Below are 27362 nucleotides of genomic sequence, written 5' to 3' on the forward strand. Positions count from 1 at the left end.
GTGTCCGTGTTGTCATGTGTACTAGGACAGAAATATCAAAACTAGCGCACAAAACCCTCGAGTTTATTGTGTACTGCTTAGGGCACTGATAAGCGAGGAAAAAAGTGAGTCAGCTGAAAGCAAGCCATAGTTGAGGAGCGATCTGTAGTGTGTACTAGGAGAGTCCCATTTAGAATGGCAGCACATGGTGAGAGCAGAAAGCTCTATTAGATTACAGCCCCCCGCTGCTTTGCTTTGCTTTGGTTTCGGTTTTGGTTTGGTTGCCGTAAGTACCGGGTGGCTTAACTAATAGAAATTTGTTTTCTCATAATTCTGGAAACTGGAAGTCAAGAGCAAGGTGCGGGCAGGGTTGGATTCTCCTGAGGCCGCTCCTTGGCTGGTAGGTGGCCGTCTTCTCCCCGGGTCCTCACAGGGTCCCTCCCTCTGTGCTGTGCGCTCCCTGTGTCCCACTCTTCTTCTAAGGATACCCGTCAGACTGGATCAGGGCCCACCCTAATGAGCTCATTTCAACTTAATCATCGCTTTAAAAGTCTCATCTCCAAATACAATTACATTCTGAGGTGCCTCCGATTCTGATTTTAACATCTGAAATTTTGATTAGGACACAGTTCCGCCCAGAACGAAAGCAGGTTGCTTTCTATTAATAGTTTTTTTATGATTGCTTTTGAATCCTCCCCACCCCGTGTACCGCTTTATTGCTGCCTGGGTGTATTGCTCCCACCGCCCCACCCTGTGCAGGGTAAGTCACTTGAAGGCAGAGCAAGAATGGGAAAGATGGCATGAGAATGAAGTTTGGGAAATGCTAAACTAACTCGTTTATGATGTGTTTTCCAATAAAGGAACACTTTCCATATGAAAAGTCCTCCATCAGTTCAGGCAAACGGATTTTGAAGTGGTTCACCCTCATGTCGCCTTAAGCATTCAGCTTCTTTTTTTTTGAGTTGGAGTCTCGCTCTGTCACCCAGGCCGGAGTGCAGTGGCATGATCTCTGCTCACTACAGCCTCCGCCTCCGGGGTTCAGGTGATTCTCCTGCCTCAGGCTCCTGAGTAGCTGGCTTTACAGGTGCACGCCACCATGCCCAGCTAATACTTGTCTTTTTAGTAGAGATGGGGTTTCACCGGGTTGGCCAGGCTGGTCTCAAATCCCTGTCCTCAAGCGATCCACCCGCCTCAGCCTCCCAAAGTGCTGGGATTATGGGAGTGAACCACTGTGCCAGCCCCCTATGCATTCTACTTCTTTGAATTTCTTAAGGCAATAGAGGAGGTGACAGTATTTAAAGATGGGGGAGGATGGCAGGTGGCATTGCTGAACCCCTCTCTCCTCCCTGGTCCTAACTGACATCAGAGAGATCGGTGAGCCCAGGGAGAGGGCCCTCCATCCTGCGACACGCAGCAGAGGTAAGCGGGCACTGCCCATCCTTTCCCTTAGTCACTGCGGCTTCTCTGTCTATTGGCTTGGGTGTGTTTTCTTAAAATGGGTCCTGGCTGGGAAGAAACGAAAACCGTCCATTACACAGAGATGCATTTCAGTAAAAGATGTTGGGTAGCAAAACTAATATCATCAACTGCACTCAGAAAAAGCCTCAGGAAATGTTTTCCAATATTGTTCTGGAGGGACGATGAGATCTGAGAGCTGAAGTTCAAGTGGAAGAAAGGGCTGCTGAATGATCTAGACAGTTCTGAGCGCACAAGGGCACTGGAAACCCCCCAATTTCTCGGATCGAGTCACCAGGACATGATATTGGCACTTCTGTTTTGCTCAAAAAATAGATTTTGTTTATATATTCTCAGTCCACATTGCACATGGAGTAATTCAGTTGCATCTTTTACTAATGGGTTTGGTTCTGCTTGTCTTCCTGCAGCGTGTACTGAATCTGATGGGAAACCCGGTTATCAGGCACATTGCTAATTACAGAAGGACCGTCACTGTGCGACTGAAGCACTTAACATACCTGGACGATAGACCAGTTTTTCCAAAGGACAGGTAAGAAAAGCCTTCTGATCACATTTTAATGTCATAGTTGTCCATGCTTAATATTAAACTTTTAAAATTTCTGATTCTTGAACAATTTCACATATCAAAAATGTTCTTTGGGAAAGGCTTCATGGCTACATAATTGCCTATAATGGGAATTCGAGCACCTATTCATAGATTTTTAAAATATTCTTTTGATAAATATCTTTGTATACGTCATTTACCTCTTTGCTGGTGAGCTCCTTGGAATGGAATTTTTGGAGTAGCATCACTGTGTTGAAGAATGCAGTTTGAGACTTTGTAAAAACTCTTCTTAGTTTTTGAGACAGAGTCTCGCTCTGTTGCCAGGCTGGAGGGCAGCGGTGCCATTTCGGCTCACTTCAACCTCCGCCTCCCAGGTTCAAGTGATTCTCTTGCCTCAGCCTACTGAGTAGCTGGGACTACAGCTGCGTGCCACCACACCCAGCTAATTTCTGTATTTTTAGTAGAGACGGGGTTTCACCATGTTGGCCAGGATGGTCTTGGTCTCTTTACGTCATGATCCGCCCTTCTTGGCCTCCCAAAGTGCTGGGATTACAGGCTTGAGCCACCGCGCCTGACTGAGACTTTGTATAAACTCTTTTACATATTTTCTAGTTGTTTTCTAGAGAGTTTATACCAATTTACAACCTCACATAACATAACCATGAAAAGAAATCTCTGCCAAGTTAGTTGATGGGTGAAGATAGCACCGCGTTGAAATTCGCATTTTTGGGTAATTGACGGGGTCGGGCATTGTTTTCATTGTTACTGGACACTTACGTTTCCTCCTTTATGAATATTCTATTTGGGACTTTTCCAGTTTCTTTTTGAAGTGCTTTTCTTACCGATTTGTAAGAGCTTCTTTAATATCTGGAACATTGAACCCTGGACTGCCATGCTTATCATCACTGCTTTTATCTGTGTTTTAAATTCACTTTTTAACTTAGACCAATTTAGTCATTCCAACTAGAATAAAATATCAGTCATATAGGCTGCTTGACGAGACGTACAATCTGAATTTTGCATTATACAACATTTACAATAAATGTAGCTTGTAATATGTTTTTATACTCACAAATTTAAATCAAATTAACACATACTTCAAATAGAGCTTCCACTTTAGCCAGGTAGAAGACCTGCTCCTGGGAAGTTCAACAGAAATGGACCCAGCTCCCAGGGCCCCAGTTCTCGGGGTGGTGAGGACAGGGGGAGCAGCCAGTGTGCAGGGGCCTGACTCCCAAGACAGCTCTGCAGCCACTGGCTATGTTACAACCTTAGGGGAGCTCCCTAACCTCCCTGGGTGCATGTTCTTGATCTGCAGAGTGGGGATGATAATACTATTGCCCCAGGGTCCCTGTGAGTGCCTGTGAGCAACATGCAGGACCTCTAGCAGGTGCTGGGCTCTTAGGAGCGAACCGGTGGGAGCAGCTGCCCATGAAGATGCTGCCCCCACCCTGGGAGCCATGCTGAAGAAGGTAACATGCATGTGAACAATAGGAGCCACTGCCCTTTACAGTGCAGCTGTAAAGTCAGATTAACCTGGCTTGAGTCTTTATTTTTTTTTGAGACGGAGTCTCACTCTATCACTCAGGGTTGAGTGCAGTGGCCTCATCTGGGCTCACTGCAACCTCCACCTCCCAGGTTCAAGCAATTATCCTACTTCAGCCTCCCCAGTAGCTGGGATTACAGGTGCATACCACCATGTCCAGCTAATTTTTGCATTTTTAGTAGAGACGGGGTTCCACCACATTGGGCAGGCTGGTCTCAAACTCCTGACCTCGTGATCCGCCTGCCTTGGCCTTGCAAAGTGCTGGGATTACAGGCGTGAGCCACCGCACCTGGTCACTTGAGTCTATTTTTAGAGACAGGGTTGTACTCTGTCACACAGGCAGGAGTGCAGTGGTGTGATCACAGCAGCCTCGAACTCCTGGGCTCACACAAGCCTCCCAAGTAACTGAGATTACAGGCGTACACTACCAAACCCAGCTAATTTTTACGTTTTTTTTTTTTTGTAGAGATAGGGGTCTCACTACATTGCCCAGGCCAGTCTCAAATTTCTGGCCTCAAGTGAGCTTCCTGCCTTGGCCTCCCAAAGCCTTCACAGGTGTGAGCCACCACACTCCCAGCGCTGAATCTTAATCCAGCCGCTTACTGATTATTTGGGCACTTGCTGTCGTCTGTGATGCAGCAGGTGTCTGCTCACCTGTCATTTGATTAAAGCACTCTCTATGAACAGCTGTCCTGTCTAAATAGTACCTTCTCCACTTGATGTCTGTTTGGCCTGATTTATTTTCCTCTTAGGACGTATTAGCCTCTGACATATAAGCATTTCCTTGTTTACGATCTGCCTTCCCCGACTAAAAGGGCTCCTCTAACAGAGATCAGCTCTTCCATTCACTGATGGAGCCCCAGCCTCTGGAACGGTGCCTGGCACGTAGCAGCCAACAGATAGGCCTTTGCTGGCTGTCTGCCCTGAGATGAAAGGGTCTGAGGTTTCCTCGCTGTGTGGTAAATGGCCTGGAACACGGTTTACCCTCCTTGGCATACTCCGTCTTAGTGGCTTGTGGTCTTTCCCTGCTTTAGTATACTTTGCAACACCCTCTCTGACTATTTCCAAACAAAACACCTGTACCTTTGATTTTGTAGCAGTGATCTGCTTCTTCTCTCTGAAGGTAAGCCTTCTGTTTTCACACCACCAGACTCTGTTTTCCTTTTTTTTTTTTTTTTTTAGATGGAGTCTCACTCTTCGCCAGGCTGTTGTGCAGTGGCACACTCTCGGCTCACTGCAGCCTCCAGCTCCTGGGCTCAAGCAATTCTCCTGCCTCAGCCTCTTGAGTAGCTGGGACTACAGGTCCGCACCACCATGCCCAGCTAATTTTTGTATCTTTAATAGAGATGGGGTTTCACCATGTTGGCTAGGATGGTCTCGATCCCTTGACATAGTGATCTGCCCTCGGCCTCTGAAAGTGCTGGGATTACAGGTGTGAGCCACCACAGCTGTCCCAGACTTTGTTTATCAAATAACAACTTTGTTGAGGCATGATGCACATACCATACAGTTTACATATTTAAAGTGCACAATGCGGCTGGATGCAGTGGCTCACGCCTGTAATCCCAGCACTTAGGGAGTCTGAGGCGGGTGGATCACTTGAGTTCAGGAGACTCCCTCTCAAAATAAAAATAAAAATCAAATTGTACAATGCAATAGCTGTTAGTATATTCACAGAGTTGTGCAACCATCCCCACAATCAATTTTAGAACATTCATGGTGGGGCGCGGTGGCTCACGCCTGTAATCCCAGCACTCTGGGAGGCCGAAGCAGGTGGATCACCTAAGGTTAGGAGTGTGAGACCAGCCTGGCCGGCGTGGTCTAACTAAAAATAGCAAAATTAGCCAGGTGTGGTAGTGCACACCTGTAATTGCAACTACTTGAGAGGCTGAGGCAGGAGAATCGCTTGAACCCAGAAGCAGAGGTTGCAGTGAGCTGAGATCACACCACTGCACCTCAGCCTAGGCGACAAGAGCGAAACTCCATCTCAATTAGGAAAAAAAAAAAACAACAGAAGAACATTCTCATCACCCTAAAAAGGAAACACCATCCCCATTAGCAGCCAGCCCCCCATTTCTCAGTCCCCGCGGGCCCTGGCAGCCACTCCTCTGTCGATTCGCCCGTTCTGGACATTTCACATAAATGGAGTCACCTGCTATGTGGCCTTTTGTTTCTGACGTCTTTCACTCAGCAGCGTATGGTCAAGGCTCATCTGCGCCACAGCGCGTTCCATCCAGTGCTTCCCTCCTTTCATTGTCAGGTGAATACCGCATTATGATACACTCCATTTTATTTGTCCATCCATTTTTGGAAATTAGGGTTGTTTTCACTTTTTGGCTGTTATGAATCATGAAATTTTTGTGATGACAGATGTTGTCTTCTCCTGGGTATATATCTAGCGGTGGAATTTCTGGATCATACAGGGACTTTATGTTTACGTTTTGAGGAGAAGCAGCTGTACCATTTTACATCCCCATCAGCAGTGTGGGAAAGTTCCAGCTTTCCCATATCCTCGCCAGCACTTCCGGCTGCTTGTCTTTTTATTTCTAGTCCTCCTGGATGGTATGAAGTGGTGTCCGATTGTGGTTTCCATCCGCTTTTTTTCTGGCAGATAATAATGTTGAGCATCTTTCATGTACTTACTGGCAGTTTTTACATTGTCTTTGGAGAAATGCCTGTTCAGTTTCTTTGCCGATTTAAAAAAAATTAAGACTTTTTTTTTTTTTTTTTTTGAGACAGTGTCTTGCTCTGTCGCCCAGGCTGGAGTGTAGTGGTGCAAACATGACTCACTGCAGCCTCGACCTCCTGAGCTCATACAATCCTCCACCTCTCAGCCAGCTGCGTAGCTGGGACTACAGGTGTGCACCACCAGGCCTGGCAAGTTTTCGTGCCTTTTGTAGAGATGGGGTCTCACCATGTTGCCCAGGCTGGTCTGGAAGTCCTGGGCTCTAGCAGTCTGCCCACCCTGGCTTCCCAAACTGCTGGGATTACAGGTGTGAGCCATTGCGACTAGCTTAGGCTTTATTTTCAGAGCAGTTTTAGATTTACAGAAAAATTGAGCAGAAAGTAGAGAGCATTTCCATATACCACCCACCCTTACAGTTTCTCCTGTTTGTAACGTCTTACACTCGTGTGGTACATTTGTGACAAGTCATCAGCCAATGCTGGTACCTTATTATTGACTGAAGTCTGTCGTTTCTTTAAGGCTCACGCTGGGTGTTGCACGTTGTATGGATTTGGACAAAGGTATAATGTCATGTGTCCCCCATCACAGTATCTCACAGAATAGTTTCACTGCCCTAAAAACCCTCTGTGCTCTGCCTATTCATCCCTTCCACCTCAGCCCCAACTCCTGGCGTCACTGATCTTTTTACTGTCTCCATAGTTTTGCCTTATCTAGAAAGTCATATAGCTGGACTCATACAGCAGATAGCCTTTATGGACAGGCTTCTTTCATGTAGCAATGAAGTGAGGCTTCTCCCATGACGCTGTGTGGCCTGACAGCTCGTTCGTTTTCATTGCTGAATGATATTCCACCGTCAGGATGTGCCAGAGTTTGTTTATCCAAACACCTATTAAAGGAATTCTTGGTCGCTTCTGATTTTTGCCAAATAGGATAAAACTGCTGTAAATATCCATGTGCAGATTTGAGTGTGGACGTAAGTCTTCAGCTCATTCGGGTACATACTTAGGAGAGCAATAGCCAGATCAGATGCTGAGAGTATTTTCATCCTGTAAGAATCGATTCCGCCACACCGTCTTCCTAAGTGGCTGTGCCATTTTGCATTCCCCCCAGGAACAAGTGAGATTTCCCAAACTCCTCATTCGCGTTGGCACAGCTCTGTCAGCGTGTCGGACTTTAGCCATCTCACAGCAATATCAGGTTATCTTGTCCTCATTCGCATTTCGCTGAGGACGTGGGGTGCGGAGCGTATCTTCACAGGCTTACTTGCCATCTGTGTATCTTTTTTGGTGAGGAAGCCTGATCTTTTGCCCAGTTTTTATTGGGTTGTTTCCTTATCTTTGAATTTAAAAAATTCTTTATATGTTTTGGATGCAAGCCCTTTCCCCGTTGTCTTTTTCTATAAGTATTTTCTCCCCAGTCTGTTGCTGGTCTTTTCGATTTTTAAAACTTTGCTCATTTTGAGCCGGGCACAGTGGCTCACACATGTAATCCCAGCACTTTGGGAGGCCAGGGTGGGCGGATCATGAGGTCAAGAGATTGAGACCATCTGGCCAACTTGGTGAAACCCCGTCTCTACTGAAAATACAGAAATTAGCTGGGCATGGTGGCGGGTGCCTGTAGTCCCAGCTACTCAGGAGGCTGAGGTAGGAGAATCGCTTGAACCCAGGAGGCTGAGGTTGCAGTGAGCCAAGATTGCACCACTGAACTCCAGCCTGAGCAAGAGAGCAAGACTCCATCTCCAAAAAAAACCCATAAAACTTTGCTCATTTTGAAATTGTGTCATCTTTTTATTAATGAGTTGTTAGGCTTATTTATATTTTCCAGATACAAGACCCTTTCAAAGATATGATTTGCAAATATCTTCTTACATTCTTTGTCTTTTTACTTTTTTTCAGTAGAGACAGGGTCTTGCTGTGTTGCCCAGGCTGATATCGAACTCCTGGACTCAAGTGAGCCTCTCACTTTGGCTTCCAAAGTGCTGGGATTACAGGCGTGAGCCACGGTGCCTGCTGTCTTTTTATACTACTTTACTTGTGATATCCTTTGCATGACAAAAGTTTTTAATTTGGGTGGAGTCTGATTTCTCGCTTTTTTCTCTTGTCACTTGTGCTTTTGCTGCCATACCTAGGAAGGCTGTGCAGACCGTTCCACTGTAAATAGTAAAATGTCCACGTGTAACTGTCATCCTTGCAGCCACATGTCTGATGCTCACTTTGCTTTGATTTTGAAGGAAATGAGTAAGGTGGTCGGAGAGTATATGTTTGGAGTTCCCCTCCCCTGTTTATGTGTCTTTGGTGTTTTCAACAGAGCTTGTGCAGAGGCCTGGGCCAGGGGAGGGTACACAGCTGAGAAGGAGGAGAGGCAGCAGTGGGAGAGCCGGGAGCAGAAGAAGATCACAGACAGCATTGAAGCCTTGGCCATGATCAAGCGGCGGGCGGAGGAGAGGAAAAGGCAGAGAGAGAGCCAAGAAAGAGGTAGGCCCTCTAGGCCCAAGGCAACGGCCGCAGAGTTCCTGTGAGGTTAGGCAGGCCCAAGCTGTCAAACTCAGTCTTTAATCTTGGGGATTTTTTTTTTTCTGTAGACAGAGTCTCGCTCTGTCACCGAGGCTGGAGTGCAGCAGCATGATCTCGGCTCACTGCAACTTCTATCTCCTTTGTTCAAGGGATTCTCCTGCCTCAGCTCCACCCAGAGCTGGGATTATAGGCAGGTGCCACCATGCTCGGCTAATTATTGTATTTTTAGTAGAGGCAGGGTTTTGCCATGTTGTCCAGGCTGGTCTTGACCTCCTGGCTTCCCAAAGTGGTCTGTCCGCCTTGGCTTCCGAAGGTGCTGGGATTATAGGCGTGAGCCACTGCTCCTGGCCTTGGATATATATATATATATATATTTTTTTTTGGTGGGGATAGGATCTCACTCTGTTACCCAGGCTAGAGTGTGGTCAAACAATCTTGGGGTCACTGAAACCTCCACCTCAAGTGATCCTCTCACCTCAGCTTCCTAAGTGGCTAGGACTACAAGTGTGCACCACCATGCTCAGCTAATTAAAAAAATTTTTTCGTAGAGATGGGGTCTCATTATGTTGCCCAGGCTGGTCTCAAACTCCTGGGCTCAAGTGCTCCACCCACCTCAGCCTCTCCCAGTGCTGGGATTACAGGCGTGAGCTGCTGCACCCGGCCAGGGATTTTTTTTTTTAAAACCATTTACTCACAACCCGAAGCTCCATCTGCAGTTGGCCTCACCCACCTGCCAGCACCAGTGAGAACCTCGAATGGTGGTGAGCTGCTTCAAACCACTTTGACTGATTGAAACACAGTTTTTCAAAATAAATGACGTGCTGGTTTTCTTTTCTTTTTTTTTTTTTTTTGAGACGGAGTTTCACTCTTGTTACCCAGGCTGGAGTGCAATGGCGCGATCTCGGCTCACCGCAACCTCCGCCTCCTGAGTAGCCAGGATTACAGGCACGTGCCACCATGCCCAGCTGATTTTTGTATTTTTAGTAGAGACGGGGTTTCACCATGTTGACCAGGATGGTCTCAATCTCTTGACCTCGTGATCCACCCGCCTCAGCCTCCCAAAGTGCTGGGATTACAGGCTTGAGCCACCGCACCCAGCCACACATATATTTTTATATAAAAATGGCACAATTATATTGCTTCCTGTCTACTCTTTTGAATTAGCATACTCTATTTTCCATACAATAGACATTTTCTTACTACATATATTTTGTCTTTTCCCAACATTTTGTTTTGAAATGCTAAACATTTTCAGAAAAGCTCAGAGAATAGTAAAACGAATAGCTGTATATCTTTGTTTATGAACAGATTCTGTGGTTTTTCATAATTTGTTACACATTTGCCACACACACACACACACACACACACACACACAGAGTTTTGCTTTTCCCCTGAACCATTTGAAGATAAAAGCAAAGGGTGCAGTCCTTAAATCCCCCGAGGGCTAGCATGCCTCTTCTAAGAACTTCTGCATTCTGTTTTCCTGGTGACTGTATCCTGTTCTATTAACCGGCTGTACTCAGCAGCACGGTCTGTGGGCATTTGGCCCCCACCATTATCCATCATAAACAACAATGATGCACATCCCTCCAGGACACTTTTTATTTTTGAGACAGTTTCATTCTGTCACCCAGACTGGAATGCAGTGGCTCTCTGCAACCTCTGCCTCCAGGTTGAAGCGCTTCTTCTGCCTCTCTATTAGCTGGGATTACAGGCTTGTGCCATCTCACCCAGCTAATTTTGTGTGTGTATATATATATATATATATATATTTTTTTTTTTTTTTTTTTTAGGAAAGACAAGGTTTTACCATGTTGACCAGGCTGGTCTTAAACTCCTGACGTCAAATGATCTCGACCTCCCAAAGTTCTGGGGTCACAAGCCTGAACTACCATGTCCAGCTCCTCAAGGACACTTTTTAAACTGTGTTCCTCATTTATTTATTTAGGACACAGAGTCTTGCTCTGTCACCCAGGCTGGAGTGCAGTGGCACGATCTTGGCTCACTGCAGCCTCCACCTCCCAGGTTTAAGCGATTCTCCTGCCTCAGCCTCCTGAGTAGCTGGGACCACAGGCAGGCACATGCTACCAGACCCAGCTAATTTTTTGTATTTTTAGTAGAGATGGGGTTTCGTCATGTTGGCCAGTCTGGTCTTGAACTCTTGACCTCAAGTGATCCACCCACCTTAGCCTCCCAAAGTGCTGGGATTATAGGCATGAGCCACCGCACCTGTCCCCTCGAGGACACTTTTTAAACTGTTTGTGACCCCTTCCCTAGTGTCAGAAGTTTGCTGTGAACCCCTGATGTATGCACGAACATGTATGTTCTCCCGGAAGACTCCTATACTCACCTTTGCATCTTCCTGCATTAGGGGAGATGCTGCCTTCAGATGATGGTGAGAACGTGCCCACCAGTGCTGAAGGCAAGGAAGAGCCTCCCAGGGACACAGAAACAAGGCAGAAGATGGAGCTGTTTGTTAAGGAATGCTTTGAGGCCAAGGATAAACTCTACCCGGAAAGGTCAAGTGGAGGAGAGGAGCCACCTGTGGAGTCTGACGGAGAGGACGGAGATGGAGAGCCAGAGGGGACCCTCCCAGCTGAGGGCCCACCACTCCTGCCACCTGTGGAGTCTAAAGGAGAGGGCAGAGATGGAGAGCCAGAGGGGACCCTCCCAGCTGAGGACCCGCCACTCCTGCCACCTGTGGAGTCTAAAGGAGAGGACAGAGATGGAGAGCCAGAGGGGACCCTCCCAGCTGAGGACCCGCCACTCCTGCCACCTGTGGAGTCTACAGGAGAGGACGGAGATGGAGAGCCAGAGGGTACCCTCCCAGCTGAGGCCCCACCACCGCTGCCCCTCGGAGCTGCCAGGGAAGGTAATGAAGCAGAGAAACACACACAGATACACACCCCTCTCAGGAGGCCCCAGCCTTTGACTCATGCCTCTGTGGGACCTGAGGCCTGAGTTTCACTTCTTCTGTGTTGCTATTTCTAGAAGGTAACGTACACAGGTAATGAACACCGCTGCCCAGCATACATGGGACAGGAACCACTGTGAGTAGTGCTTCTCTAGTAGCTCCATTAAAAAAAGTAAGAAGAACTTTGGGAGGCCAAGGCAGGAGGATTGAGGCCAGGAGTTCCAGACCAGCTTTGACAACAGTGAGACCTTGTCTCCACCAAAACTACAAAAATTAGCTGGACATGGTGGTGTGCCACTGTAGTCCCCGCTACTCGGGAGGCTGAGGCAGGAGGATTGCTTGAGCCCAGGAGGTTGAGGCTGCAGTGAGCCAAGACTGCACCACTGCATTCCAGTCTGGGTAACAGAGTAAGACCCTCCCTCAAAAAAAAAAAATTTAAAAATTTAAAAAAAGTAGGCCGGGTGTGGTGGCTCACCCCTGTAATCCCAGCACTTTGGGAGGCCGAGGTAGGTGGATCATGAGTTCAAGAGTTGGAGACTATCCTGGCCAACACAGTGAAACCCCATCTCCACTAAAAATACAAAAAGTAGCCACATGTGGTAGCACATGCCTGTAGTCCCAGCTATTCCAGAAGCTGAGGCAGGAGAATCAATTGAACCTGGGAGGCAGAGGTTGCAGTGAGCCAAGATCGTGCCACCGCACTCCAGCCTGGGTGACAGAGGGAGACTCCGTCTCAAAAAAAAAAGTAAAAAGAAACAGCAAAACTATTAATGATATATTTTATGTAACCCAATGTATAAACAATATAATCCTGTCAACATGGAATTAACATAAAAATTGTCAATGAGATATTTTACATTTTTTTTAAGTCATCAAAATCCAGTATGTATCTGACATGGTTGAACAGTAACTGTTTAAACGATGCCAAAGGTGGGCCATTCCTCTCTGACATAAATGAAGCCATGAGAGCAATGGAGGGACCAGACAGGACCCAAGGATACAGCCCCGGGGGAAAAGTAGGGCAGGCTCTGCGCAGTGACTCACGAATGTCATCCCAGCACTGTGGGAGGCCGAGGCGGGCAGATCACTTGAGGCCACGAGTTCGAGACCAGCCTGGCCAATACAGTGAGAAGCCCCCCTCCCTGCGCCCCCTCAGCCTCTACAAAAACATAATAAATTAGCTGGTGACAATAAATTAGGTGGTGAGCACTTGTAGTCCCAGCTACTTGGGAGGCTGAAGTGGGAGGGGTGGCCTGGGGAGTTTGAGGTTGTTGTGAGTCAAGATCACACCATGGCACTCCAGCCTGGGGGACAGAGTGAGACCCTGTCTCAAAAAACATAAAAAGCAGAAGTAGGGGTCTGGACGATGAAGGGGCCCATCGAGAGTCCACATTCCTCAGGTGATCTCGCAGTTATGAAATTGCACACGTCCTAACCTCACGCAGCAGGAGGGGCACATGCCTTGGCTGAGGGACAGGCTGGTGGTGGGCTGTGAAGCCCGACCCTCTGTCTCCAAGCGAGTCACCCATGCTAGCATCGCTTGTCACCCTGCAGTCAGCTGCTGTTTCCAAGATGCCTGCGGCTGCTGCTTTGACTCCTGGGCGGTGCTCATCATCTCATGGGACTCGAGTCCAGGTTACAGAAAGGGGCAGCCATTCTGTTCTTTTCCAGCAGACAGAAGCCTGTCCTGAGCTGCAGCTTCTGTCACGGGGGCTGGCCTTTGGGCCCTGAAGAGGGTTTCTGTCCTTTGTCTGCCTGGGAGTCCGTCTTCACCATGGGCTTGTCCATTGGCCCACTGTGTGTTAAACTAACTCCAAGACTTCTTGTTGCTCCTTAGACCTGACTCACCAGGCTGTGGCCGCTGAGGGTGCGTTCCTTACAGAACTCGACGGGACGGGACCGGAAGGTGCAGACACCGTTAACCTGGAGACAAAGGAGACGTTCCGCATTGACGTGAGTGAAGTATTTAACCTCGGGGATGAGTGTCAGTTCTACAGTTAGTAAATTCGGCAATCAGATGCAAACCTTGGCGCCCCTCCCTCCATACCCCAAGTGTGGTCCTTTGGCCGGCAGGCTTGGCATCGCTGGGGCACTGGTTACCCACCCTAGGCCTGCTGATCAGAATCCACCTGTAACCCTTTGCCCCAGGTATTTGTACACCGGGGTGCTCAAGTCTGGGGAGCCCTGGTCCACAGCGCTGCCCTTGAACCATGTCTGCCAAACTCGATTCGTTTTTGCCAAGGAAGCTATACTGGGAAGCAGTTCTGTCTAGTTGCCTTATCCACATTTGTGGTGAGAGTTACACTGTTTTTCCCCCTCCCCCAGATGAACTGGCTGTGTCTTTTAACAAAAAAGTGGAAAAAAGATGTGCAAATTCTTTAAACTTGTCACACCTTGCAAGTTGCCCTTCATGTATGAGATTCAGACACCTGAGGTGACAACGCTGGCTTTGTGTGTGCTTAGAGTTTGCTGTGGAGGGGCCCAGGCAGGGGAGTCACCTGCGCGATTCCGCCGACTGGGAACTGACGCTGCGTTGACTGTTCGCCTGTGAGGGTGCTGGCGGCCTCCTGGTGACATCAGCTCACTTGCTCTTTCAGGACCTCCCTGACTTGGAAGATGATGATGAAGTGGGATCTCTGCAAGACCAGGCTAAGGTCATCAAGTAACCAACTTCCACAGTCAGCTTAACTCCACCTTCCTTCTTGTTTAGTTTCTCTCCTAAACTTGAAAGTAAAATGCTCCTGTGCATAAAGCATTGTGTCCCCCATATTTTCTTTCTTTTCCTTTTTGAGACAGAATCTGGCTCTGTCACCCAGGCTGGAGCGCAACAGTGCGATCTCGGCTCACGGCAGCCTGTGCCTCCCGGGTTCAAGCAATGCCTCAGCCTCCTGAGTAGCTGAGATTACAGTCTTGTGCTACCACACATGGCTAATTTTTGTATTTTTAGTAGAGGTGGGGTTTCACTATGTTGGCCAGGCTGGTCTCAAACTCCTGACCTCCAGTGATCCACCCGCCTTGGTCTCCCAAAGTGCTGGGATTACAGGCGTGAGCCACCATGCATCCCCCATATTTCCACCTTGCTGAAGGTAATGCTGCCATTTGTTTTGGTTGATTTAAGATTTTATGATTAACCACTTGGGAATACATTGCTGGTTTTTAATAGCTGGGTACAGTGCAGTTACCTGGATTTTCTGTCTTTAATATGTATTTCTATGTCCATCCTATGAATGTCTGTCTGAATATAGCTACAGGAAGAGGGAAGGAAATGAGGAGAGAGGAGAGAAAGGGGTGAGTCTGTGAGGCACAATGGGGAATTCTCTCAAAGTGATGTGATCCTCTGCCCAGATGGCATTACTGGCATTACCAAGAGTCCGTATGTGCCAGCCCCATGCCCTGAGGGAGAAGGAGGCATCAGCCATCATCTCTGTGCATGAGCTCAACGTTCAAGAGAACAGACAGTTACTGTGGGGTGGGGGGTGGGGCTGCTGTCCCAGGAGCTAAGTCCTAGAGTCTGAATGAAGCCGGGGTCAGGGGCATGCCAACCAGAGCCCAAGGCTCAGGGGTGCGTCCACTCAGGCACCAGGAGGGCGCTGTGCTGCGGAAACCCAGTGGTTGGGGGAGGAAAGGCTGGAGATGGGCGTAGACATCAGCTGTGGGCAGGGAGCAGCTACCCCCAGGCCTGACTTTGAGTACTGTGTCCCTTGAGCCTGTCTGGGATGTGGCAACAGAATAGTTTGTGGCGTTAGAATGAAAAAGCGGAACCAGCATGCTGCATTGCAGAGCGACTCCATCGTCAAACAAACTTTCAAACACATCTTTTCTTCTGTTAATAGATTATGTGCTTTCCAAAGATTGAGGTCATCTCGAGCTTGAGTGATGACAGTGACCCTGAACTGGACTACACATCACTCCCCATGCTGGAACACCTGTCTGCAGACACCCCGTCAAATATATTCGCAGTCTCTAAAGACACCTCAAAGCAGGCTCAGGCACCCTTCACAGACCTCTTTAAAAAAGAAGCTAAGAGGGACACGGAAATCCAAAAACAAGACGCCGAGTACCCACGACCCCTGATCCAGGAGCTCAGTGACAAGGAGCCCTCTGGCCAACCATGGATGTCCCCAACCTGCCAAAGAGACGCTGCACCCCTCACTTCCAGTGGAGACGGGGCCAGCGACAGCAACTTCCTTGCAGCCTCTTCTCCAGGTAAGAGCACAGGGCAGAGAGCACAGTGGAGATGGTGTGGGCTCCCTAGCCTGCGATGGGTGGGGCAGGGCAGTCACTCGGCCTTCACCCCGAGCTGTCCTGTGTCTGGGGGGGTCAACCAGGACAGACTACGCAGATCCTCTGAAGGTCCCAGTCCTAAGTTCATGGCTCTGAAGCTGCCACTTGCTGGTAGCCAGCCTGGGTCAGAAAGACGCTAAGCCAGCCTATTCTTGGGCAACTGAGGCCCCTGTGGTCATCAGATCTCCTGCAATGGGAGCCTGAGAACCCTGCATTTCCACCCGCTCCTCACCATCCCTGGCCTCGGCCTTTGTAAACTAGGCTTTTGGAGGGGACCACTGACACCATGGCTGGGGATTGTGGGGCAAGCGAGGTGACAGCCACACAAGGGCGTGGCTGCTCCACAGTGACCCCAGCCCTGGTGAATCCCAGGCCAGTCCTAGCTGCCTTCAAGGCAGGGAAGGCAAAGGGGCATCAGGCAGGGATGGTGGCCAGAGGCCTGGCTGCGGAGGATGCAGAAAAACATGCCGAATGAACTGGGCCTCCCCTCATGCCGCAGGCTGGCCCGTGCGCCTGGCAGATGGGGTTTTGGGGAGCAGCTGGTTAGTGCTGAGAACAAGTAGCTGGGGCTGTTTTTTCATACGGTACCTGCCTTCAGATACACCCCCAAATCGGGCTGTGTGGAGCCCAAATCATTCTACTCTCATCTGAAATGCACTGGGGGCTGGACTTCCTTCTGAAGACAGATGCCTGGCTGACGGCAGAGCTGCAGGCAGGAAGGAGGGAGCAGCCTGAGCGTGTCTCCCAGGAACAGAGTGGCCTTCTCTTTCACTCTAGGAACCAGCACGGAAAAGAAAGAAGTGCAGTCTGAGCTGCAGCCTGTGAAGCCTCGGGTCAGGGCAGGTCTGGAGGACGCTGAATAATTCGTTTTGTTTTGTTTGAGGCAGTCTCATACTGTCACCTAGGCTGGATTATAGTGGCTCGATCCCAGGATCAAGCAATTCTCTTGCCGCAGCCTCTGAAGTAGCTGGGATTATAGGCACCCACCAGGACACTGGCTAATTTTTGCATTTTTGTAGAGACAGGTTTCACCATGTTGGGCAAGCTGGTCTCAAACTCCTGACCTCAGGTCATGTGCCTGCCTCAGCCTCCCAAAGTGCTGGGATTAATAGTATAAGCCACTGCACCTGGCTGAGGACACTGAATTTGGACAGAACCCCAAGGCCACCCCCCAGTCCTTGGTGTCACAGTGACAGGGAGAAAGCACAGGTGACCCTTCCTTCCACAAGTGCCGGAGTTGCCCAGCCCAGCCCTTCCCTGTCCACGTGGGACAGTAGGTCGGTCCCAGTCCTCAAAGGATACTTTCCCCTGGTTATACATAGCACGAATGGTGTGATTACAAATGTCTCCTTTAGGCCTGACAAACACTTTAACACCCACACGAGTCAATGTATGATTGGGCTATCTCCTGTTGTGTGTGTCACATGCAATTCCTTTCATCAGCCACCCTGACAAAAGACCTTTCTCTTATTGTGTCACCAGAAATGCAATCAGACACACCCAGATCCCTATACAATCTCAAGTGGGCATTTTCTCTAAAGGAAAGCAGAATCTTCCACTGCAGCTAAAGAAACTCAGAGGAACAGGGACTTGATGCTTTAGACATCAAAATGAGAAGGGGAGAGAACAAAGATAGGCAGGAGTCCATGAGGCACAATGGGGAATTCTCCCAAACTGAGGTGACCGTGACTCTCCACTCACAAGGCATTACCAAGAGCCCACAGGTGCCAGACCCATGTCCCGAAGGAGAAGGAACATCAGCCATCTGTGCATGAGCTCAGTTACTGTGAGGGGACACTGTCCAGCCTAAAACATCTGACCATTCCAATTCATGTCCAGCCGACAAGTTTATTCAATCCCTGAACTGGGATCCAAGGTGTCTCCCCATACAAAACATCCCATCTCAGGAGAGGCTGAAACACCCCAAACGGCAGCTGCTGACGGCCACTGTGCCCACCTCATCAGCAGCTCTGCAGGGGCCTCACCAAACACAAGGAGGCAGCACTACTGCCCCCATTTCACTGGAGGACAGAAGGCACGAGAACGGAGGGACCTGAGGCCACTTGTTGGAGTGCAGTGGAGCCCTGCCTGCCAGCACAGACTGGAATCCAGCAACACAGGCCCACCAGTACCTCCCGAAGCTGCCTTTTGGAATGATTTCAGGTGAATACATAAAATAGAAAAAACGATTACATTCTGTTGCCCTATCCCTTCAACCTGGCTCCAAATTGCTTGGCTCATCATCATAGCCAACTCCAGAAGGTGCTGAGCTCTGCCTCTCAAGTTTCAACTGTGGAGAAGGATGATGGCTCTCTGGGGCTTGGAGGCAGCCCACTCTGTGTCCTCAGAAGCCCATTCGAGGCTTTTTCCGGGGGTGCTGAGAGCCAGAGAGGATGGGTGTGTGCTGCCGGGAGTGGGTGGCCCGGGTGCTGGAGGCCTGGGAGGAGGGGGGTGTGCCAGCATGTCCTGGGGTGTCCCTTTGGAGTGGTAGCTTGGCCATGTAGTCATGGAGGGTCTGCCGCCGCTCTGAGGGGATGCCCTGGGACCATGCATCTGGAGTCAACTCCTGGGAGGGTGAGGTTATGGGGGACCGAGGTAGAGCACCAGCAGGTGGTCCCTCAGGACTGTGAGGGGGGCTGGTGCCATCTGAGGGGTCCACATGGCCACTGAATGAAAAGGTGCTGGACAGCTGGGTCCGGCGCTTGGGCCGCCTGGGCTGTCTCCTGGGCCCTGAGGTCCTGGCCTGCCGCCGCCTCTCCCACCAGGCAGCCCCTCGGCCTGCCCAGGCTTCCCGCAGGCGCTCACTGAGCTCATCTGCTGGGCCTGATTCGGGTGCAGGGGGTGGGTCTGCCAAGGGGAGGGAGCCCAGGTCTCTCTGCAGCAGGAGCCGACCCTGGGCCATGGCCTCTCGGAGCACGCCCGGCTGCTGCACCACCCCTTCCTCCCTCTGCAGCTCCATGCTGCCCAGCAGGTGGTGGTGGTTGAAGGTGGGTGCTGTCCACACAGGAGGAGCCAGTGGCACCTTTAGCAGGGCCTTCAGCCACTGGCTGCAGCCAGCAGTGTCCTGGGGCGTCCAGGAAGCCGTTGGGGCACGGCAGTCAGGTCTGGTGTCACCGGGAGGCTGGGCATCTCTGCGGGGGCTGGAGTCGGCCTGGGGGCGGAGCTGCTGGTAGAAGACATCTCCCGCCACGGAGAGCTGGAAGACCACCAGGCCTGGTGTGGAGGCCGAGGGCAAGGGTGGGACAACAGCGGCCAGACCTGGAGACGGGCATGACAATAACCGGCAGGGTCTAGCGGGGGAGGGGGTGTTTTCCACTTAGCCCCCCACCCCCAAACTCGCTCCCCTCCCCCAGCACACCTATGGTCGGAGCTTTCAGGCGCTCCTGCAGCCGCCACTGGATCTTAGGCTCCAGCAGAGGAAACGCAGGGAGAGAGTCGGTCCTGGAAGGAAGAGACTGGGGGGGCCCTGCCAGGCGGGGTGCCGACACCCCCTCTCCTGAGGAAGGACAGACAGTTGAGGTCCCAACCAGGCCCCGCCCACCCCATCTCCCACACGCAGTCTACCCTGGCCTGGACCCTCACCTGCCAGGTGCAGCAACTGTAGATGCCCGGCCTGGCCTCCCAGGAGCAGAGGCTGCACACAGCCGGGCCGGGGCGGAGGCAGCAGCTGGGCCAGCAGGATCGGGGAGGGAAGGCCGTGGTTCCACTTCAGCATCGGCACCAGGGGGAGGCGCTCGTCCACTAGGTAGAGAGAGAACTGGGGCCCCGAGAAAGGAGGGGGATGTGGCCAAACCTGGGAGCTGAGCTGTGCAGTGGCCCTTCCCAGGGCCCACGTGGCTCTCCTGCTGAGTGCGGAGTCCCAAGGGGCAGCCTCCCATCAGCCTCCTAGTGCCTCTCAGCATGTGCCTCTCAGCATGCACCTGCCAGACCCAAACAGGAGGCCCTTCCCGAGAGGGTGGCACCTTCGCCAAGTCTGACCAACAGCTGGGTGGACAGACGGAACAAGTGGGAAAGGGGTGCCCAAAGAGGTGGGGGAGCCTTGCCAGCAGGAACCTGCCTGGACTTCCCAAAGCCACCCCCACACTCTCCTGCCCCCAGAGAGTGCCTGAGGCACGTCTATGAACGCCCCAAGGAGGGCGGGTGGAAGGCAGACCTGCTCCCTCAGAGCCTCCACTTCTTGCACAGCAGAAACGGTGCAGCCCCTCCTCCCCTGCTCCACCCCTAGCAGCAGCCGGAAGCTCTACTATTCCCCACCTGCCAGTTATCATCGGCTATGGAACCCACTGAGTGTTTGGGCTACAGATTCAACCAGGATTGAGTCTGGTTTGCCCTGTGGTTGTCTGGGCCCAGCAGAGCCGCTGGTAAGCCACAGCCTCTAGTGCCCATCTGAGACAGAGCAGAGGAAGGCCGGGCAGTGTGGGTGCCACTCACCTGGGTACAGACGAGATGGAGAGTAGGAGGGAGGCATTCAGGGCTGGAGTGCCTCAGGTATTGGGTGAGCAGGACACGTTCCCCTTTTTGGCATGAAGCCTCTGCCCCCACACGAAAAAGCAACAGACCACAGCCCGGTGGGCCCTGGAAGAAAAACACAGGGTCAGCCGTCCCTGCATTCCCAGGCCTGTGATGCTATCCTTGCCCAGGCCCGCAGCCAGCCTGGCACTCACTGCTCTGTGGTGGGGCGGGTCTCCTGCCGCCACCCCATACCTGAGTGTCAATCATCTTCACTCCAGTGCGGTCACCCAGAGTCAGCACCCGAGGGTGGGCAGTGAAGTCTGCCCAACGCCAGGAAGAGGAGTCCCGGAACACGAGGGTCTCAGGATCCTTGTAGACTTGCTGCAGCCTTGGGGAGATGGGCAAGCCATGGGCAGGGGGACAGGCTGATGTGGAAGGGGTTCAAGGGTCGTGACATGCAGACTAGAGAGCGGCAGGCCAGAGTTCAGTCTGTTAGGGTGGAGGATTTCACGGGAAGGGGCAATACCCATTCTCAGGGCTCCACAGGCAGACGGCTCCTGAGCGGCTGCAGATGGCCAGCTCCCCAGGCAGGTGAGGGCTGCAGGGCGGGAACGCATTAACATCAAGCTGCACACCCCTTCCCCCAGCCCCTCCTCCTCACCAGCCTGACTCCCCCCTCACCTGAGGCTGATCCCTGTGGCCCCCTTGTCCACCTGTATTGCCTGCAGAAGGGCTGGCTGCCACTGTTTACCGAACTTCCACACGGCACAGTGGTAGTCAGAGCGGACAGCCAGCAGAGCTAAGGAGGGATGGAGAGTCAGGGGTCAGGGGTCAGATAGCAGGTCAGCCAGTGAGGGAGGGAGGTGTATAAGGGCCTTACTTTCTCCCTGGACGGTGCCTGTCACCACCTGCCGGACAGGTCCCTGGAGCTGGATGTGTCCAGGTTTCCCAAGAAATTGAGGGTTGTCACCTGGGGCCAGAACAACCTCTTGGAAATCTGGGTCTCTCACTAAGGATCAGTGCACGAGCTATGGTCACTGCAAATTCCTACCCTTCCCTCAACTATGCCAACAGCATCTCCTCTATCAGAGGGGAGCCCGCTGGGATCTCGTCACACGAGAAAGGATACGCAGCCTGTCCAGGGCGCCTCCAGCAGGGTAGACCAGCTGCCCGATCTGGGGCGTCCTTCCAGGCACCCAGGCCAGCGCGCCCCCGGTGCAGGCCTCATCCAGAAGTAGCTGCTCCCATCGCAGCACCAGCTCCTCATGCAGCAGCTCTGCCAAGTGGCTGGCCACCGATGTGCCCAGGATGGGGCCCCCGAGGATTGAGAAGCGGCGTTGTCGGTTGCTGAGGGAAGCCCAGGGACACCTGGGGACACCAAAGAACAGCAGGAGGATCACTCAGTGGCACTCAGGGGAGAACAGGTCCCATCCCAAGGAGGCGAAGTGCAGTGGACATATTTCTTATTTACCTAGAATTTCTTCTTTTGAGAAACTACCCCATCCTGTTCCCCTGCCCTGGAAACAATCGTATGACCCAGACCTGGCCACAGTGACTGGTTCACGGATGGGTGTGAGACCCAAGCCAAGCCGACCAAAGTCCTTTTTGGGACTTCTTATGCCTCAGGAAGGACACTGGATCTTTCCTTAGCTCATAAGCCATCTTGCTGCTACCTAGAGACAACCTGTCTAGGAACTGTGCAGGCAGAGGCAAGTGGATGAGAGAGCAAAGAGAGACACAGCTCTATGAATATTATTTCAACATCTGGATGCAGCCATGCCTGAAGTCCACAAATTTACACCTGCTTTCCCCTGAGATGACTTGCAGTCGGAAGTCTGATATAACAAAGTACAGCTCAGAATGCATGGGGCGAGGGGAAGTGGGTATGAGGGACACCTGGATGTGCAGCCTACAACCTCCTACTTCCCCACCACCAGCTAGGCCTGGCCGTCTCCTTTCTCATTAGCCACTTGCCCCCAGGGCTGGTGTCCACCGAGGTCCTGGAGCAGCTTCTTCACACTGACAACTGTCGTCTTCTTGGTGCAGCGCTGCATGGAAAGGCCTCGTCAAGCTCACACAGCCTGGAGTCCACCCCTGAAGGAGAGCAGGGAGGCCCTACCCTGGCATCACCGGCTACTCACCCCTGCTCCCTCCAGCTTGAAATTCTCCAGCATCAGCTTCCCTATTGGTGCAAAGGCTATGTCTCCATGATCCCAGAGGAACCGGCTGATCTGGGGAGAGGAGGCCAGGTCACTACAGTCTCCAGGCTACACAGCACTATCCCCCGTGGGCCCACTCACCTGCTCAGTAACATCCAGCACGACTCGGGGTCGCCTCCGATACCGGTACCCTCCTCGGAAGAGCAGGTCCTGGGCAGTCAGGCCAGGTTCCCAGGAATCTGAGGAGGAGGTACGGAAAGGGCTGGGGAGGACACAGGAGTACAGCCAGATGGCCTGGGCAACTGGAGTATCCAAGGGCCCTGAGAGGGCACAGGCTCAGCAGGGAGAGGAAGGTCTCAGGAGTGGGAGCAGCGTGGAGTGAGCCTGGAGGCATAAGACCCTTACCGACAAGGGGAGGCAGCATGGGGAGAGGCCCAGGGGTCGCCGGCTCCCACAGCAGGTCCTTGGTCACATGCAGTGCCCCATTCTGAAGGGAAGACAATCACAATGACGGTATCACGGTAAGTACCTTCCCTGGGCCAGGCTCTGCACAGGCATTCATCTTTTATCAACCCATGCAATCCTCACAACACTCCTGTGAAGTTGGGATGGGTGGCATGGTGGTTTTATTGAAGAAACTGAGGCACACTGCCATGTGCGCCAGATGACAGAGCCAGTAAAGAGAAGAGCTGGGAGGTGAACCCAGGTAGCCTGATCCCAGAGCTTACCTTTCCAACCTCCACCTGTCCTGGCTCTCAAAGAAGGAAGCCCCTCCCACCACCAGTGGCTGCTAGGTATCCCACTTAACCTCACTTCCATTCAGGAGACCTTGCAGTCACTCTAGGAGCCCGTAGGTGGCTCCACCTCCCTTTGCTGGGCTGGCCCAAGACATTTCAGCTCAAACACTCAGGGGACAAAAAAGGTAGCAAACCAGACTCCCAGAGAAGCCCCAATTTGAGGTGAGACCCTCCCTCGTAAGGAGGCCATCCCTGACTCCCATCCCCCAAATCCCTGCTCCACTCTCTCTTTTTATTTGTTCACCCGCTTGCCTCTGCCAGGCTCCATTTCTAGACAGGGTATCTCCAAGGGGAACCAGGTGGCTGAGGATTCCAAGCAAAGAGCCAGTGTCCCTCCAGAGGCACCAGAAACCCTGGCAGGTCTATCCTTCCCTCTCCCAATCCCACCACGCTGTTTCAGCATTCTTCCGGTTTCACTCCAAGCTCTGATCACATTTTGTAAACACATTATCCGCTGAATGAGGTTCACTTGTTTATTCTCGCTCAACTTAGCTCTCTGTGCCAGGAGCAGGAGGTCAGCTGGCTGACTGACACAGCATTCCCAGCACCTCATAAGGAATCTGGCACAGTGGGGGCATCCGTCTAGGGATGGCAGGGTAGCCCAAGAAGGTGGCACAGCCTGTGTCTCAGCAGACTCGTGAGAATGCCACCCCACTCTGTGGCCTTGTCAACTGGGGTGAATGTTAGATGGGGGAACCAGGGAAGGGGTGCACCCTGGAGCTGCCAGGGCCCCTGCCTCCATCCTTACCTTCAAGTTCTGGGGCTGGGCCTCTGGCTGAGTCAGCACGTTCTGCCAGCTGCACATGGACAGGTCAGAGACATCGTTCAGACCAAGGGGGCCGGTCATAAACAATGTGGGGCGGAGGGAGCTGGGAAAGTCCATCTTGGGAACAAGGACCAAGCAGCACACTGGCCACCTCGAGAGACTGGAAGCTGGTGAGGGGTGCCACGGTTCCTGAGGAGTGAAAAGGGCACTATGAGCAGCATATGTTCTTTGAGGAAGCAGATAATAAAAAACGAATGAGTATGTAGCCCAACGCCAAGCAGTAATGGGAACTATATTAAAGCTAGCCACCCACCCAGGAGAGCTGGATCTGCTAACAGGCCCAGGGTGTTGTTTCAGCAAAGCCAGCCAGGAAAAGCCTTGTTGAGAAGGTGGCATTGAGCACAGCCTGAACTTAGTGAGGGACAGAGCTATGTACACAGCTGGGGAGAGGGTTCCAGGCAGAACCATCAGCAAGTGTGAAAATCCTGGAGCAGTGACGTGTATGAGACACAATGAGGTGGAGAGCGGGGTGGAGAGCGGTGATGGACCAGACTGCTGGTGGGGCAGCCTCTCACACAATGAGGCAGCCGCAGGGTGAGCGAGGTGGAGAGCGGTGATGGACCAGACTGCTGGTGGGGGCAGCCTCTCACACAGCTCCTAAGCCCCGTCATCACACATTTAGACTATACACACTCCCAAGATAAAGCTCGAGTTACTCCACAGCCAGGGACTGCATCTATCATCGTCTTCCTACTGTCAAGCATAGTGACCCCACAGAAAATGCACTATGGGTTGAATAAAAATAAATTTATATCACAAGGGGCCGGGCGCGGTGGCTCACACTGGTAATCCCAGCACTTTCAGAGGCTGAGGCGGGTGAGTGGATTACCTGAGGTCAGGAGTTTGAGACCAGCCTGACCAACACGGAGAAACCCCATCCCTACTAAAAATAGAAAATCAGCTAGTAGGGTGGTGCATGCCTGTAATCCCAGCTACTTGTGAGGCTGAGAAAGAAGAATCGCTTGAACCCGGGAGGCGGAGGTTGCAGTGAGCCGAGATGGCACCACTGCACTTCAGCCTGGCAACAGAACAAGACTCCATCTGAAAAAAAAAACAACACAAAACCAAAAAACACAACAAAACTCCACAGTCCTCTGGAAGTTTGAGTGGCCATGTTATCCCTCCTTTTTAATTAGCAAAAATAACGGGCAGAAATAACAGCAGAGCTCACTGACCAAGCGCCAGGCATCTACCTGTCAGGCACTTGCTAAACGTTTTCCTCTTCTATCGCCGTCCCTGTTACGGAATTCAAGAAACGAAGGCTCTGCAAGAACTTCAGTACAACAGCTCTTAAGGTGCCACAGCCAAGGCTTGATTCGCACCTGATTCAGAGGCAGAGCTCTGAACCACTGCTCTCCCATGCACCGAAACGCGAAGGCTGGCATTAGGATCTCACTAAACAAAAACCTTTTCCCTTTGGCCAGGTGCCGTGGCTCCTGCAGCAATCCCAGCACTTAGGAAGGCCAAGGCGGGCGGATCACCTGAGGCCAGGAATTTGAGCCAATATAGTCCGGCCAATATAGTGAGATCCTGTCTCTATTAAAAATAACAAAATCTGCCGGGCGTGGTGGCGCACACCTGTAATCGCAGCTACTCGGATGGCTGGAGAACGAGAATCGCTCGAATCCGGGAAGCACTGGTTGCAGTGAGCCAAGATCATGCCACAGGACTCCAGCCTGGGTGACTGAGCAAGACTCTGTCTCAAAAATAAAACAGAAACAAAAGGATTTTCCCTCGGAACCGCACAGCCTGAAACGATCCTACGCAGGTGGAGCGCACGACCCCGCAAAAGCCCTCCCACAAGGCAGCCTCGACTTCCCTAGCCGGCTTCCCGCCCTCGCTGCAGGCTCCCCAGGACCCTTTAGACTTCCGAGGCTTCAGGACTCCGCACTGACGCCAGGCCGGGGACGGGGGATTCGGGGATTTCTCTCCTCCTCCATCTGCGGGTGCACTCCTCCCGAACACGCCCAGTCCGCGCGGAGGAGGCAGATGCACTTACGTGGCCCGGGTCCGATCGTGATTTTCAAGAAAATGGGCCGCGGCGTGAAGCTCGCCCGACCCCGACACCACGCGGGAAACCTCAGACAGAACCACAGAGCCGGCACTCAGCCCCTCCGCGGCCACTCACGGCTTTACCGTTTGAACCGGAAGTGCCTCCTGGGAAGGCAGGAAGTCCCGCCTCCCAGTCAGGCGTCATTGGGTCTTGGCGGACCCGGCGTTCAGGCGGCGCGTGGGCGGCGAAAATAAAGCTCCCTGGAGTCTCAGTAGTGGAGGCTGGGTGATTGTGGGTTCGAATCCCACATCTGCTTCACCAATTTCCTCGGTGTTGTATTGTATTAATCATTTAACGAACTGTTACGGAGCACCTACTATAAGCCAGGCACTGTATTAATAAGTAGGTATCTTAGTGATTGTTCTTAAATCCTAAGAAGCAGGCTTTATAAATAAGAGTACAAATGCCTCCTGAGAGTGAGGCTTTGCAAGGGTTGGTCAGGCAGGGAGAGCTTTAGGCAGTGGTTCTCAAACTCTGGCAAGTGTGCATCAGCAGAAGCACCTGGGGGGCTCATTAAAACACGGTCTCCAGTTGGGTGAGTCTGGGGTGGGGTCTGATAATTTGCCCAAGTTCCCAGGTGATGCTGAGACTGCTTATCTGGGGGTCATGCTTTAAGAACCAGTATCCAGTCATAAACCTCACCGTTATCCTAACGTAGTACTTCTCAAACTTGAGTGAGCCTCAGCTCCACCTGGAGGGCTTGTGGCAAGTTTGCTTCAGCCTTCCTCTGCCTCCTGAGCTGTTGATTCAGTAGATCTGGGATGCAGGCCAAGCGTCTGCATTTCTAGCAAGTTCCCAGATGGTGCTGGTCCAAGGCCCACACTTGGAGAACAGTTGCTTTAAAGAATCAATTTCCAAATTCTCCAACTGTCATCTATAGTTTTTTTCTTTTTCTTTTTGAGATGGAGGCTGGAGTGCAGTGGCGTGATCTCAGCTCACTGCAACCTCTGCCTCCCGGGTTCCAGCAATTCTCCTGCGTCAGCCTCCTGAGTAGCTGGGATTACAGGTGCATGCCACCATGCCTGGCTACTTTTTGTATTTTTAGTAGAGATGGGATTTCACCATGTTGTGCAGGCTGGTCTCGAACTCCTGACCTCAAGTGATCCACCCGCCTTGGCCTCCCAAAGTCTTGG

General features: G+C 51.8%; 2 protein-coding genes across 10 annotated transcripts in view; one reads left to right on the forward strand and one right to left on the reverse strand.

Annotated features, from left to right (window-relative positions):
- Positions 1–18134, forward strand: part of DNAAF1 (dynein axonemal assembly factor 1) — a 31076-nt gene extending 12942 nt beyond the window's left edge. The window contains exons 6-12 of the mRNA XM_008986300.5: positions 1863–1984; positions 8539–8705; positions 11116–11616; positions 13496–13611; positions 14256–14312; positions 15492–15864; positions 16720–18134. Of these exons, the coding sequence (XP_008984548.4) occupies positions 1863–1984; positions 8539–8705; positions 11116–11616; positions 13496–13611; positions 14256–14312; positions 15492–15864; positions 16720–16805 (1422 nt within the window). The 3' untranslated portion in view covers positions 16806–18134. The remainder of the gene's footprint in view (positions 1–1862; positions 1985–8538; positions 8706–11115; positions 11617–13495; positions 13612–14255; positions 14313–15491; positions 15865–16719) is intronic.
- Positions 17771–26322, reverse strand: TAF1C (TATA-box binding protein associated factor, RNA polymerase I subunit C). Of its 9 annotated transcripts, XM_078357869.1 has the most exons (17): positions 26176–26322; positions 25755–25872; positions 25370–25412; positions 24099–24305; positions 22959–23040; positions 22695–22792; positions 22536–22625; positions 22369–22442; positions 21524–21762; positions 21275–21391; positions 21076–21193; positions 20921–20992; positions 20647–20782; positions 20374–20517; positions 19525–19699; positions 19301–19438; positions 17771–19200 (listed from the first exon to the last, which is right to left on the reverse strand). In XM_078357869.1, exons 4-17 carry the CDS (start codon positions 24231–24233, stop codon positions 18287–18289), a joined length of 2532 nt encoding a protein of 843 aa, XP_078213995.1. In that variant the 5' UTR covers positions 24234–24305; positions 25370–25412; positions 25755–25872; positions 26176–26322; the 3' UTR covers positions 17771–18286. The 9 variants fall into 9 exon arrangements, with proteins under 9 accessions (XP_078213995.1, XP_078213996.1, XP_035138634.2 ...); XM_078357870.1 differs by lacking the exon at positions 25370–25412 and having other exon boundaries at positions 22536–22620; XM_035282743.3 differs by lacking the exon at positions 25370–25412.
- Positions 26323–27362: the final 1040 nt, after the last annotated feature.

Source organism: Callithrix jacchus, chromosome 20, assembly GCF_049354715.1.
Source record: "Callithrix jacchus isolate 240 chromosome 20, calJac240_pri, whole genome shotgun sequence".
Classification (NCBI taxonomy): Eukaryota; Metazoa; Chordata; class Mammalia; order Primates; family Cebidae; genus Callithrix; species Callithrix jacchus.

Excerpts from the sequence above, each read along its gene's own strand:
- TAF1C (XM_002761213.7), bottom strand. The coding sequence starts at position 24,233 with ATGGACTTTCCCAGCTCCCTCCGCCCCACATTGTTTATGACCGGCCCC. Across the intron at positions 21,392-21,523 it reads AGGCGCCCTGGACAGGCTGC|ATTTCCAAGAGGTTGTTCTG; the intron begins GTATCCTTTCTC and ends TGAGAGACCCAG. Across the intron at positions 20,783-20,920 it reads CTGTGGAGCCCTGAGAATGG|GCTGCAGCAAGTCTACAAGG; the intron begins GTATTGCCCCTT and ends CATCTCCCCAAG.